Source organism: Malus sylvestris, chromosome 17, assembly GCF_916048215.2.
Source record: "Malus sylvestris chromosome 17, drMalSylv7.2, whole genome shotgun sequence".
Classification (NCBI taxonomy): Eukaryota; Viridiplantae; Streptophyta; class Magnoliopsida; order Rosales; family Rosaceae; genus Malus; species Malus sylvestris.
Genome location: NC_062276.1, coordinates 1,682,652 through 1,695,581, shown reverse-complemented (window position 1 = coordinate 1,695,581; position 12,930 = coordinate 1,682,652). Strand labels below are relative to the sequence as shown.

The 12,930-nt window shown below is 38.6% G+C and overlaps 2 protein-coding genes and 1 pseudogene across 7 annotated transcripts in view; 1 reads left to right on the top strand and 2 right to left on the bottom strand.

Moving 5' to 3' along the window:
• Positions 1–5,254, bottom strand: part of LOC126610483 (ankyrin repeat-containing protein NPR4-like) — a 38,363-nt gene extending 33,109 nt beyond the window's left edge. For all 4 annotated transcript variants that reach the window (XM_050278566.1, XM_050278565.1, XM_050278564.1 and 1 more), the window contains exons 1-3: positions 5,112–5,254; positions 4,706–5,007; positions 3,679–4,146 (exon numbers count right to left, since the gene is read on the bottom strand). In XM_050278566.1, coding sequence (XP_050134523.1) covers positions 3,679–4,146; positions 4,706–4,997 — 760 coding nt within the window. In that variant the 5' untranslated portion in view covers positions 4,998–5,007; positions 5,112–5,254. The remainder of the gene's footprint in view (positions 1–3,678; positions 4,147–4,705; positions 5,008–5,111) is intronic.
• LOC126610492 (uncharacterized) overlaps positions 1–12,225 on the bottom strand; it is a 32,687-nt gene extending 20,462 nt beyond the window's left edge. The window contains exons 1-17 of one of the 3 annotated variants that reach the window (XR_007618523.1): positions 11,996–12,225; positions 11,778–11,881; positions 11,562–11,670; positions 11,391–11,455; positions 10,978–11,016; positions 10,602–10,698; positions 10,373–10,469; positions 10,222–10,285; positions 10,075–10,151; positions 9,900–9,978; positions 9,523–9,602; positions 9,172–9,256; positions 9,011–9,079; positions 8,862–8,929; positions 8,731–8,779; positions 8,116–8,608; positions 7,888–8,020 (exon numbers count right to left, since the gene is read on the bottom strand). Coding sequence is in view for 1 of the 3 variants with exons in the window: in XM_050278590.1 (XP_050134547.1) it covers positions 8,219–8,608; positions 8,731–8,779; positions 8,862–8,929; positions 9,011–9,079; positions 9,172–9,256; positions 9,523–9,602; positions 9,900–9,978; positions 10,075–10,151; positions 10,222–10,285; positions 10,373–10,469; positions 10,602–10,698; positions 10,978–11,016; positions 11,391–11,455; positions 11,562–11,670; positions 11,778–11,881; positions 11,996–12,062 (1,539 nt within the window). In the remaining 2 variants the exon portion in view is untranslated. Of the gene's footprint in view, positions 1–7,887; positions 8,609–8,730; positions 8,780–8,861; positions 8,930–9,010; positions 9,080–9,171; positions 9,257–9,522; positions 9,603–9,899; positions 9,979–10,074; positions 10,152–10,221; positions 10,286–10,372; positions 10,470–10,601; positions 10,699–10,977; positions 11,017–11,390; positions 11,456–11,561; positions 11,671–11,777; positions 11,882–11,995 lie in introns of those variants that run through there. The other 2 variants (XR_007618524.1, XM_050278590.1) reach the window with 2 other exon arrangements.
• LOC126610498 (serine/threonine-protein phosphatase 7 long form homolog) lies at positions 7,179–7,985 on the top strand (annotated as a pseudogene).
• Positions 12,226–12,930: the final 705 nt, after the last annotated feature.

Genomic DNA, 12,930 nt, shown 5'->3' with positions numbered 1-12,930 from the left:
GGAGAAGGCGTGGCTGTCTCTTCTCCAAGGTTCAAGTCAAAACGACGGTCGGAGGGTCCAGACATTTTCAAATGTGTTGAAGAGGGAAGAGGTCAGACAAATCAAGATCTTAGAAGTGCAAGAAATGAGCTTCTACTGGTAGAGATTCAAGTGTGCTGTGGAACTTAATGCCAGCCTCTATAAAAATCTGCACTCGACGGAGCTTCAGAAATCGAAGAGGCGTTTGCTTTCTCAAAAGCTGGACTGCTCAGAGACCACGAGGGCCGATCTCAGAAATCGAAGAGGCGTTTGCTTTCTCAAAAGCTGGGCTGCTCAGAGACCACGAGGGCCGATCTCAGAAATCGAAGAAGCACCTGCTTTTTCAGCCTCGTCAGCACCTGTCACATGCACAATCAGCTTTGCGGAAATTACGGGCACTCTGTCGAAGATTTCTGGTGAAGTAGAAAGCACGTGAATCTTACTGATCAATCACCGCTCTCCATATGCACCATCAACTCCTCGGGTACCACATATAACTTTGTCAAAGATCTCTGACAAAGTTTAGGCACGAGAATTTCGAAGTTCCAGCTACCCTACTATTACCCATAAGGGTAAAGGAACAGCACCACTGCTTGACAACTGGAAAGTCCCTATGTGTGTCGACCTCCGTGTTTTGCGGCAAGACAGGTTGGCAAGAACGTCCAACCTTTACTCACATTCGAGAAAAGACTCCCAACATAATTACTTTCTCAAAAACCGGAGTAGCACCGCTTTCCGAATCTCGAGAGTCAGATCCTCGACGGGATTGCTTGTTCGAAAACCGAAGAGGCACAACTCTCAGAACTTCGAGAGCCAGATTTCCTTAGATAAAGCTTGTCTGTAATCTTCACACGTAATATCAGCTTTCCAGATACCACATACCACTTTTTCAAAGTGCTCTGACAAAATTAAAACACGTGAAGCTGGCAGCTCCCACTACATTGCTGTGACCAAGAAGGGTAAAGGAATAGCATTACTACTTGTTATTGGGAAATCCCTATATACATTGACCTCCCTCCTCAACGGACAGGCAAACCTGCAAAAATGCTCAACCCTTTCTCGCATTCGAAAAGGCACCCTCAACATAACCTCTCGAAATACTCAGCTTTATTTCCCCCCGATAATACCTCAGCAAATAAGCCACACCAAGAACAAGAGTATCTCATATCATCAGGGTCGAAAGCAAGAGTATCCCATATCATGCTTTCTCCCTGTCTTTGTCTTTGTCCTTGTCCACACCTGCAGGACAAGGAGAAAGAGAGCAGTCAGTCGGAACCTGAAATCAAACCTCCAATTTGGAACTGACTGCCTGGAGCCTTTGCCTGGTTGCTTACTTAGCATTGCTCTCGAGTACTCATCCTCAACTGCTGTCAAGGTCACGAATTCCACCGGCAAATACCTCATGACAGTTGATCAGATATTGGCTCTTTACACTGAAGCTGCCAAGCGTGGATGAGTCACTATGAAGGAATGTTCTGAAGGACCATTTAAATGCAAAGGTTGCACACCACTTCTGCCATGCAAAAGATTGAAGCAGAAGGTTAAACGGTGAGCTGAAACAGATCACTACAGCACGACACCTTTCCATACCACATTCATTATTCCGTCAACAACAAAAGTATCCCATATCATCAAGGTCGAACGTACTCTAGATTTGATGGACTTGTTTTGACCCTCAAATTTTTGAGTCGGCCTTATACTCTGAAGGGCACCAGAAAACCCTCCAGCACAGTTCAAGAATAAGCCTGTGGAAAGTTACTTCTTCAAAAGCAAAAGTATCTCATATCATCTCTTATCCATTTGCTTCTCCTTATCCTGGCAGTTGAATGAGAGACAAGGAGAATGAGAACAATCAACCGGAAGCCGAAGTCAAACCTCTGATCCTGGGTTGCTTACTTGGAAGTTTGACTGCTTACCTTGTCTGTCACCTCTTTCGGCAGATCTCCTAGCTCGGCGACTTGGGGGACTCCTACTATAGGGTTTGTATCACACTTGACTAAGCCCGAAACTACAACTAAGCTTCAAGTGAAATTGATACATTACCTTGTGCGTCAACATCAGCTAAATACACCATTCCCGGATGGAGGAAAGGTACTTCCAGAGAAGGGCAGATGAAGATCAGACCACACTTCGGTACTTAGAAGTTTCGTGATTACTTAAGGGATTGGATCTTGCAAGTCCCCAACCGAGGAGTTTCCCTCACTCGGGAACTTAGGGGAGCACTGTTCGTACCATACTTGACCAATCCCGAAACTACCGAGCACCGGCCAACGCTATACTGTCAAGGACCCAGAAGAGTTCCCCTCCGACCAGGAGGCCAATCACTACTCGACACGTGTCAAGATTAGAAGCCAATCAGAGCGCAACACGTGTCAACATCAAGAACCAATCATAACATGACACATGTCAATGTGACAAAGCTACAAGTTTTTCTATAAATAGGGGTCATTCCCCCACAATATTGCCTAATGCCATTTTGTGTTAAATCATTCACAAGAACTCACTAAATTGAGAGCTTGATCCTTTGTACTTGTGTAAGCCCTTCACTACTAATATGAACTCCTCTACTCCGTGGACGTAGCCAATCTAGGTGAACCACGTACATCCTGTGTTTGCTTCTCTGTCTCTATTCATTTACGTACTTATCCTCACTAGTGATCGAAGCAACCAAGCGAAGGTCACAAAACCTGACACTTTCTGTTGTACCAAAGTCTTCGCTGATTTTGTGCATCAACAAAAGTGTACCATAATCCTTTAGGTATAACACTGAAATGAAAAAAAAAACTTGATGTATGAAAGTTTGAAAACTATGATACTTTAGGATAATAAAATGAGAATTACCCATATACATAGATATATAGGAAAGTGTTATTCACACACCTATTTTTTACCTCTCACACATATCTTCTTCAGTTCATTCGATCTAACCGTCGAAAATCATGAGAGGTGTAGAAATAAAAATAGATGTGTTGATAGCACTACTCTCTCTCTCTCTGTCTGTCTCTCTCTCTCTCTCTCTCTCTCTCTATATATATATATATATATATATATATATATATAGGGAAGTATTATTGACACTCCAAAAATCTCATTCTACACTCCTCACAAATGTATTTTTCTTTCCTAATATAGAAAGTTTGGAGTGTAGAATGAGATTTTTGGAGTACTAATAACAATTCCCTATATATATATATATATATATGAAGCCTTTTAAGGATTGGGAACCCCATTTTTTTTTTATAAAAATGAGAATTAGTTGTGGGGTCCACACCATATCGAACTTTAGCGATCCGAACCGTCTATTTTTCAAGTTGCACCTCACAGATCATCATTGCAAAATATTAGTCAAATCAGATATATTTAAGACATCTAATTGGGTTCAAAGAAATTAACGAATATCTTGTTATATAAGAAACAATGAAATTTTATCTTGATAATTAAATAGGCAAATAGTTTCGGATTGAATTGAATTTTTGCAATGATGATCTATGAATCGAGACTTATAAAATAAATGGTTTAGATCGTTGAAGTTCGATGTGGAGTGGACCCCACACCTAATCCCCATTTAAAAAAAATGGAAATCCTTTTGCAAAGTGGCCTCTATATATATACACACACATAGTGCAGAAAATTTGATTCGGTTAAGAGTAGTTAGGTTACCTAATTGTCTGGCAAAAAGACAAAAGACAAGAAGTTGAGAGCCGTCAGTGCCTTTATCAGCCATTAGATCTTCTGTGTGAGAGTAGAGGTACCGGACTATATCCCATCGGTCATACATAGCAGCGATGAGAATCGGAAGTATTTGGCGGCCCTCTTCGGCAATACCAACTAGTTTCGCGTTCTTCGTAACCATGCATTCAACCATCTTGAGGTTGTCTCTAGCAGCATAAGCAAGAGCCGTCCAACCATCACTATCTTTTATTGCCAATTCTTCGTCCGTCATCAACTTTACCAGCTCTTCCACAATTTTCTCGTGTCCGAATATTACTGCGTTGTGAAGAGCTGTCCCCAATGAATCCATATGTGTTGTTGCATCGGTGTGTTGGCGAAAAATCTCCTTCGTTGTCCGCAAATCACCCCTCCTTACAGCAGCGAAGAAAGTTTGATATTGCTGCCGCCGGATATCATCTGTAAGGGTACGTATGTAATTAACATGGCATTTTATATAATATATTAACTACTTTCTTTCAATTCTCGTGGGGTAACTTGAAATAACTTAATTCTTAAGTACATAGCATGTTATGACTTTAATCCAATTTCTATTTATACACAACAATCTCTTCACACCCAACTTTTATCACTCGATACCCAACACACCCAACAAACTCTAATCTTTGGATTTGATATCAAGGTTTTGAGATTACAACCTTAATGTGAAACAGGGATTACAGGGAAAAAAATTTAATTTTAATTTTAAATAGAAAGATAAAAGATAATATTGCATAAGATACTAATAAAAGGTTGAGTCTGGTTCTTTTGGTCACCTGAACATCAAGAGGTGATGGTCACTACCCTTTGAATTTGATATCAAGGGTTTGAGATAAAACCTTGAAAGCACGTCCATTTATTCATTATGGTTCCACCCTTGATAATTGATCAATAATGAGTGATTATGCATTCCTTACACACAAGTAAACCAAGAGAACCTTTCATATACATTTAATTCTTTGATTTTGATGATAGATACCTGAGTTTTCTTCTCGGTTGAACTTTGCTTCCAAAGTATCCCAAGCAGCTTTGGCAGTGGTTTTGTCACGGATCATAGGAAAAGTACGCGGCCCGCAAGAAAGTTGGATTGCAAGCAAAGCTTTGGCATTATTCTTCCTCCATGCCTTAAACTTGGGTCTACCGCTTGTTTCAACAACGTCCCAAAGATCTTTAGAGAGCAGATAGGTTTTGACGCGGACACTCCAATCCTTATAATCGTCTTCTCCGTCGAGGATTTGAGGAACAATTGTAGTACTAGACGCAGCTGCCATGCTTCTAAATCTATCAATTTTTCCAAACCAGATTTTATTAGATCACGATCATATATGTGTGTGTGAAAACAAAGAAAGAAATAGTGAACCAAGTATAAGGAATTAACTACTTACAATTGAAATGGGGAAGCCTTCAGAAAATGGTTCAGCTTGAATTGGTGATCTATAGCATTGGTGCCGCTACATATGTATAGATATACTAATAGTCAACGGTAAGATATCATATTATGTTTTTTTTTAACAAACGATATTATCTACACTAAAGGAAACAAACGATATTATCTACACTAAGGGAAAGGGAGGGTGTGAGCTCAGCCTCACAATAGACTAACAATAATATTGTTTAAACTCAACTCACATTTGGTGAGAATCAAACCTAAGACCTCTCATTTACAAGCGAAGAGGAATACCACTAGACCATAATACTAAGTGGTTTTCAAAGGAAGAAGAAAATTTTCTATAATTAGAAGAAAAAGAAAATACATTTGTGAGAAGATGATAATTTAGGATGCTAATAACAATCCCTTATTTTATTGATGTACACTTATAGATCGACATGGTAACAAATTAATCAGCTGTCCCTGTTTTATAATGTCAAGTCTCGTTGTTGCAATCTTACTTTAGAAATATACTTGACAATATTAATCAAAGTAGGGAAAAATAATAATGAACCTTGTCCTTTGAAAAGAAAAATACGTTATTACCACTATTTTTAGGGTAAATTATACAAAATTACCTTAACTATTGGTCGAACTACAATGTCATACATCATGTTTAAAATATTGCAATATCATACATTATCTTACGAATACGCTACAATGTTAGACCTCCGTCTCACTTTCTGTTAGTTTTACTGTTATATGCCTATGCGAACATTGCGGGCCCACACTAATTGTTCCAAAGGGTAAAAAATCCCTTTTTTTTAAAAAAAAATGTTCTTAATTAACCAAATCCCACCGGTTTAGCCTTCATTTATTCCTACAAATCCCACCCGTTTAGCCTTTAGGATCTATGTTTACCCAATAGTTGAGGAATTATCGACAACCGAATAACCTTTTTTTTTTTTTCAAAAAATGGGATTTTTTACTTTTATCCATGTGGACCAATTAGTGTGGGACCCACAACGTCCACGTAGGTAGATGACGGTAAAACTAATAGAAATTGAGACAGAGGTCTGACATTGCAACGAAATCGTAAGATAAGGTATGACATTGCAATGTTTTAAACACGAGGTATGACATTGAGATTCGACCAATAGTTGAGGTATTTATGTGTAATTTACCCATTTTTTTAATAATGGCATGTTGACATGTTATGATACTTATTCATTTTTATTAATTGAGTAATGTTACACTTACCATATTTTTCATACCACATTAATCTAAGGATCAAATGAGCAGTATCAAGTAAGCCTAGCTGGGAGTTAGAAGCCATACTTTGCGTACAAATTAATTTAAGGATCAAAGCAACAGTATCAAGTAAGCCTTGCTGGGACCTGGGAATTTAGAAGTCATACTTTGCTTACAAATTAAGCTAAGGATCAAAGGAGCAATATCAAGTAAGGGACTAGTATCCTCGCCGGATCCATTTCATAGGGATCCCGCAAACCTGTCCGTTCATCGTATATCGTGCAGTTAGAAATCATTTAAAATTTAAAATTTAAAATTCAAATGTAAATAGTACCTAACAAAAACTGCACGATATACGATGAACAGATAAGATTGTGGGATCCCTAGGATCCCTAGAGAATGGATCTGGCGAGGATCCTGGTGCTCAAGTAAGCCTAGCTGGGAGTTAGAAGCCATACTTGGCGTAAAAATTAATTTAAGGATCAAAGCAATAGTATCAAGTAAACCTAGATGGGACCTGGGAACTTAAAAGTCATACTTTGCCTACAAATTAATCTAAGGATCAAATGAGCAATATCAAGTAAGTCTACTTAAGAGTTAGAAGCAGTACTTGGCGTACAAATTAATTTAAGGATCAAAGCAGCAGTATCAAGTAAGCTTAGTTGGGACCTAGGAATTTAGAAGTCGTACTTTGCCTACGAATTAATCTAAGGATCAAATGAGCAGTATCAAGTAAGCCTAGCTGGGAGTTAGAAGCCATACTTGGCGTACAAATTAATTTAAGGACCAAAGTAGCAATATCAAGTAAGCGTAGCAGGGACTTGGAAATTTAGAAGCAATACTTTGCCTACAAATTAATCTAAGGATCAAAGGAGCATATCAAGTACTCCTAACTGGGAGTTAGAAGCCATACTTGGTGTACAAATTAATTTAAGGATCAAAGCAACAATATCAATTAAGCTTTATTGGGATGTTAAAATGCTTCGAAGTTGTTGAGCCGTATTGCCCTGAGAGGGTACTTAGGCAGTTTGGACGTGTACAGACAATTCCAAAGGCACCGTGTGTCCTTCCTCGAAGCACAAAAGCAACTCATGCATCAGTTAACAAGGTATTATATGAATACATCGATGGGATGTGGGATGGGTGGCAGAATCACGTCTTGCATCAAAGATTCAAAATAACCGAAGCAGCCCAGTTAGCGTTGCATCAGATGTTGTCTCGGGGTACGTGGACTGGTACCACAAAGTACTTCCTCATTTGACCCACAATATACATCACACACATCATACTATCAGGTAAATAGTAAATATTTTAACTTGAGTAGAAATTGTTGTCAAAATTGCATTCACTCGTATTTGGTTATTATTTGTTACAGGATCGTGTGCAACGTATCCTGAACATCACTAGGCGTATAGTGGACATGGGGAAGGAAGTTGCATTGAGAGATTTCCCTGATGATGTCTACAACGCAGTTGAGAGCATACAAAATCTTTTAGAGGGTAGAAGTTCGGATGGATGACCATGCGTAAGAACTCATCAGATTTGCCAAGTAAGCATCTAAAACTGTATTTGGAATCACACCCAGTTACTTATGGCACAAACATACAATGCGATGAGAGTGATATTTTCACCGTAAAAATCTTTCTGTATGCGCTTTACATTCCATATAGAAACCTGCACAAAATCAAACCAGAAAAAAATCAACCTTCGAAACTAAGAATGAGATTTCGAGGAAACAAAGTGTCCGGGAATTCTTTTTTTGCACTTACGGTTGAAATAATCTGAAAGCAGGATTGATGCATCCAGTTATGAAGCAGTAGACTCAGAGGGAATGTCAGCACTTTGTACAATAAGCCCAAGGAAAAAGAGAGCCTACAAGTTTAAGGGAGGTACTCCAAAGTAATCACGGATTGTTTTCCTTTTTAGGGAGGAGGGAGGGTTCAGAACAGAAGACGGGCTCTCAGATGCAGCTTCGGGGGTCTTCTCGAAGGTCTTGCTAAAGTCAGGATCCGACATGGATTGTTTCTTCTGTGACGGGGGAGTACTCATTTTGGGCATACTAATCGGATTTAGTGAGTTGGTTTCGTCTAATCCTTCATCTGACGGACACAAATTTCCGGAAACCTTTGAGGTATGCATCGTTGATTCACTCATCAGAAGCTTTCTACACTCTGCGCTTGGGATTGCCATAACTCTTCTTCGAACGGTAGATGGTGAGCTTGTGCTTGGGGAGTAACTTTTCTGAGAGTTCCAAATGCGAACCTATCGAGATGAAATATACAGGTGAAAAGTTGAATCTAAAACGTTATAGAAAATGGCAAATGCATTGTGTGAATTGATGAATGTACAATCTTATATATGAACTGTGACTCTGTCTTGCATACCGTAAAATCATCTGACGACGTCGCCATCTTCCCGACCTCAAACTGGGACCTATTCAAAGTCGAAAAAAGGTTCAGTCATTCGTCAAGAAATATCGAAAACCAGCAGCATTCGGGTAGGAGAGAAAACATACCACTCTACTGCTGTAACTTCCCTGTCATGGCCTTTCAATACAACGGGATCCTCCTGAGGCTTGTTTACCTGGTTGGCATTGCCAATAGTGTCATTCTCGATCCAAGACTAAGACCAGTAACAATAGCGCTTTGAAAAAACAAATGTTACCTGCCAAATATAGGCATTTCCATCGCTCGAGCCACTGACTATGTGAGCAGCATCGGGGCTAATAACTGACTGCAATTACATGATTGAAACGAAGACGTGTAAGTAGGTGGGAAATTGCACAAACTGGATAGTGCACTGCACTTGTAAACAGCTACGTTTACCTTAACAAAAAATGTTTCAATCCGGCATCCGGTGAACGCTTGCATAGGACCCTTTTGTAGCTGAAGTACGTTATACAAATATATGCTGACAGAAAACATAGGGAAAAATGAGCGTTATAGGCTGAAAATTTGATAGATTATGTGATGTCCGCGTATTATATATATGATGCACGGTAACTCTCCAAGACTTGAAAGCAATTCTGGTTTCTTATGCTAGTAGCTATTAATTTGATGGTTGATCGTACGGGGATGTGAGCTGAAATCTCAAGGCACCAAATTTCCGATAATGGTGTTTTGAGCAGGCGATTCAGTTCATAAAAAAAAAAAAGTGCTGATAAGAGCCAAAGATACCTGTTGTCCATGCATGACGCTGAAAGAAACACTCCATTTAAATCTTGGGATAAGCTAGTTATACCGTGTAATCGTCTTTCCTGAAGTGAAAAGAATTTCTCGCTGTCACGACATCGTCATATATATCTATATAGTTGGAGGTTGCCAATGTCCAACTATCATAACAACTGACTGAGTACATATTGAATTTATTTCAGGAAGTGTATGAGTAAGAGCATAGTCGCTTGTTGCAGGCTTTCTGCTAAGCTGTCGTGAGCCATTGCCTGTTTTTATTTTATTTTTTCGGGGTTTTTAATCCTTATAATATAATAAACCAGCAATGATCCTGATATCATCAAGGCGGACATCAAAAATCTATCACACAGTTCCGGACATACCTTCTCAGTTGACTCTGGTTGAGGGTATGTCTGTGTGACAACATTTTTCAAACTTCTGGTATCCCAAAACTTGACAATGCTGAAACGAACCATAAGATCACATTAGTATGATATAACTATGACAAGGAAATTTGGCATTCCGTTACGCTGTATCATTGCCAGTATTCCAATATACCTGTCCACAGCTCCGGCGGTAGCAATGGAGACCTCATCCTTAAGATAAAGAACTGATGTGATGCTCATGGAAACAGCCTGGAAAAGCCTAAGTCTGAATGAAGAGTACATGATAATTTAATACAAAGAACCATTATCAGAAACAAACCTTTCCACGCCTTACACGCTTTGCCCGTGGAACAATATGAGCCCCTGTAACCACTGCAGTTGAGCTGCAAGAAATTGTTATAAATTAGAACTGGAAAATAAAATCAAATTGATCACGATAATGAAAATATACTTTACGAGAACTTCTTTACCATATAGAAACCTCCCCCTGCATATTTTTGGAGCTTGAATTACATCTCATATCCCAAAGAGCAAAGGAGCCATCTCTCGAACCAGAGACTATAACCTCTGTCAGATAAGAAGCAATGGTTCAAATTAGTTGTATTTAATTGGTTGTATTTCTCATTAGTCATAACACAAAAAATAGCACAAGCAAATAAAAGTACAAAAACCCACATACAGATGAAAATATAAACGTACCAGGATTAGTTGGATGAGGACACAGAGATTTCACACTTCCTGTGTGCCCCATCAGTACAGCGGTACATTTCTTTTCCTGAATATCCCATACCTTGATCTGGGAGAAAATAGAAAAGGCCAACGAAAAACACAATCTTTAAGAAACTGAAATAGCTGTGATATGAAGCGAGAAATACTTAAATGCAACTTTCCTTATAAGCTATACCATATTTCATAACTTTGTATTCCTAAGTTATCTGTTATTTATAGCACATTGAAGTTAGAATTTATTCCTAATTACCTCAATCCCATTTCCTATCCGTTAACGAAAATGAAACCATTGCTAGGATTGTACTCTACACAAGTAAACAGGCTGGACTAGAACTTAATCACTTACAGTCTGATCGCCGGAAGCTGTCATAATTTGAGTATCATCCTGCAAAAAGATTTATATTGCAAAAAACATGTTAATACTAAAAAAGACGAAAGTTTTGCAATTCAAATTTGGTTCTCCGATTGTTTAACGGTTTAACCCGTCTCCCAAATTAACACCAAAATTACAAAAGAAGGGGTTGCTCTTTTGTTAGTTACTGATTAACAGCAACATCTTCGTTTTTCAGTCAACATATTAACAGCAATATCACTTCCCAATTTCTAATAGTTCACATGTAAAATTTTACTCCACCAGAATTCCAGCTTCCTCATTTCACCACTCAATCAACTATTGTGTGCAGCATAAATGAAGTTCTATATAATTGAAGGTTGTTGAGATAATAATTCTAAATTAGAGGAACAAGTTATGGATTATACCTTAATCCAACAGATATCGAACACAGTGTTATGATGTGCAACCCAATCGCAAACCTTAGTTTTATCTGAAACCAATAACCCAAAGACCAAGTTACTCACACAATACAACACAAACAGTATCAAAATCAGCAGTCTTTATCAATCGATCGACTCGATCTCCAATTGATCAACCTGCATTTTCTTGGTGAGATGCAGATGCACAGAATTTGCGCCGTGTATCGAACAGGCTCAAGTACCCATCCTCATCGGACATGGCAACGATGTGTGAGCTTTTCCAAGTCTACACAGAAACCGAAAGCAAAAGTATGTCAAGAAAAACACAATTTCTCGGTGTCAAAAAAAGTACGATTCGTGATTCAGAAACGATGAGACGAACAGATTGTATACCTTGCCGAACGAGATTGCCATCGGAGGGCCGTTGTGCTCTGCAGCAATGGCGCCAATTTCGTAGAAATCCGATGCTAGTCCATTGACGTACGGCCGCTTCCGAGCTGGAACAAAAACACAGCTCTTGGTAATCGTGAGATGCCCTAACAAATTGATTACTTAAAAGTGTAGATTTAGAGAGAGAGAGAGAGAGAGAGAGAGAGAGAGAGAGAGAGAACCTCTGAATCCGTGGAGCTCTCTGAATCTGATGTCTTGGAAGAACGATTGGGGCTTTGAGATCTCCATCGAAACCCTAAGACCGTAAATTCGACTGAAGAATCGTTAGACTGCAGCAGACGGCGGAGCTGCGGAGGAGGGAACTCTGGCGACCGGGAAAGAAATGAAGAATTAGGGCTTGTCTTCTTCTTCTTCTTTTTGTTTATGTGCTTTTGGGACTTGGCGCGAGTGAAGTTTGGCGGGAAAATGAATTTCATGTAATTGCTGAAAGTTTGGCGGATATCAGCTGGCGCCAAGGATTTATTTATTTTTCTTTTTTATTTATTTTCTTATTGGTAAAGACTATTTTGCTTTCTATCATTTTTCCTCTTTAGCAAATGGACTCTGAATAAAGCGAAAATGTACCTTTTGGGTTACAATTTTAGCGTTGAAATTTTTTTTTATTTTAACAAAAGATATTATTTACATTAAAATAGTAGGGAGTGGGCTAAACTTCATAATGACTAGTAATATTATGGTTCATGCTTACCTTTGACGCGAATCAAACCTAACTCTCACTTACAAGTGAAAATGAATACTACTAAATCATAATACTAAATGGCATTTTGTGGACTTGTTTGGGAAGTGTTCTTAAATGATTGAAAGTGTTTTTAGAGATAAAAAAAATACCTGAAATGCTTTCAATAAGAAACACATAACTTGAGTGTTTTTCTAAAATTAATTTCCATTCCAACTAAAAATTAATGTTAAAAATATTTTATTTAAAATCGTTTTTAATCATTTAAAAGAACGATTCATTTAAACCCATTTAATGTGCACACCTCTGAAATAAGCCCAAGTCAATTTTGTTGTTGCAATTAAAAGCCCATACAAAATGGATTTGTGAGTTCTTCCTGTAACAGGCCCAAAACTATAAATTAATAATTTCTTAGATAAC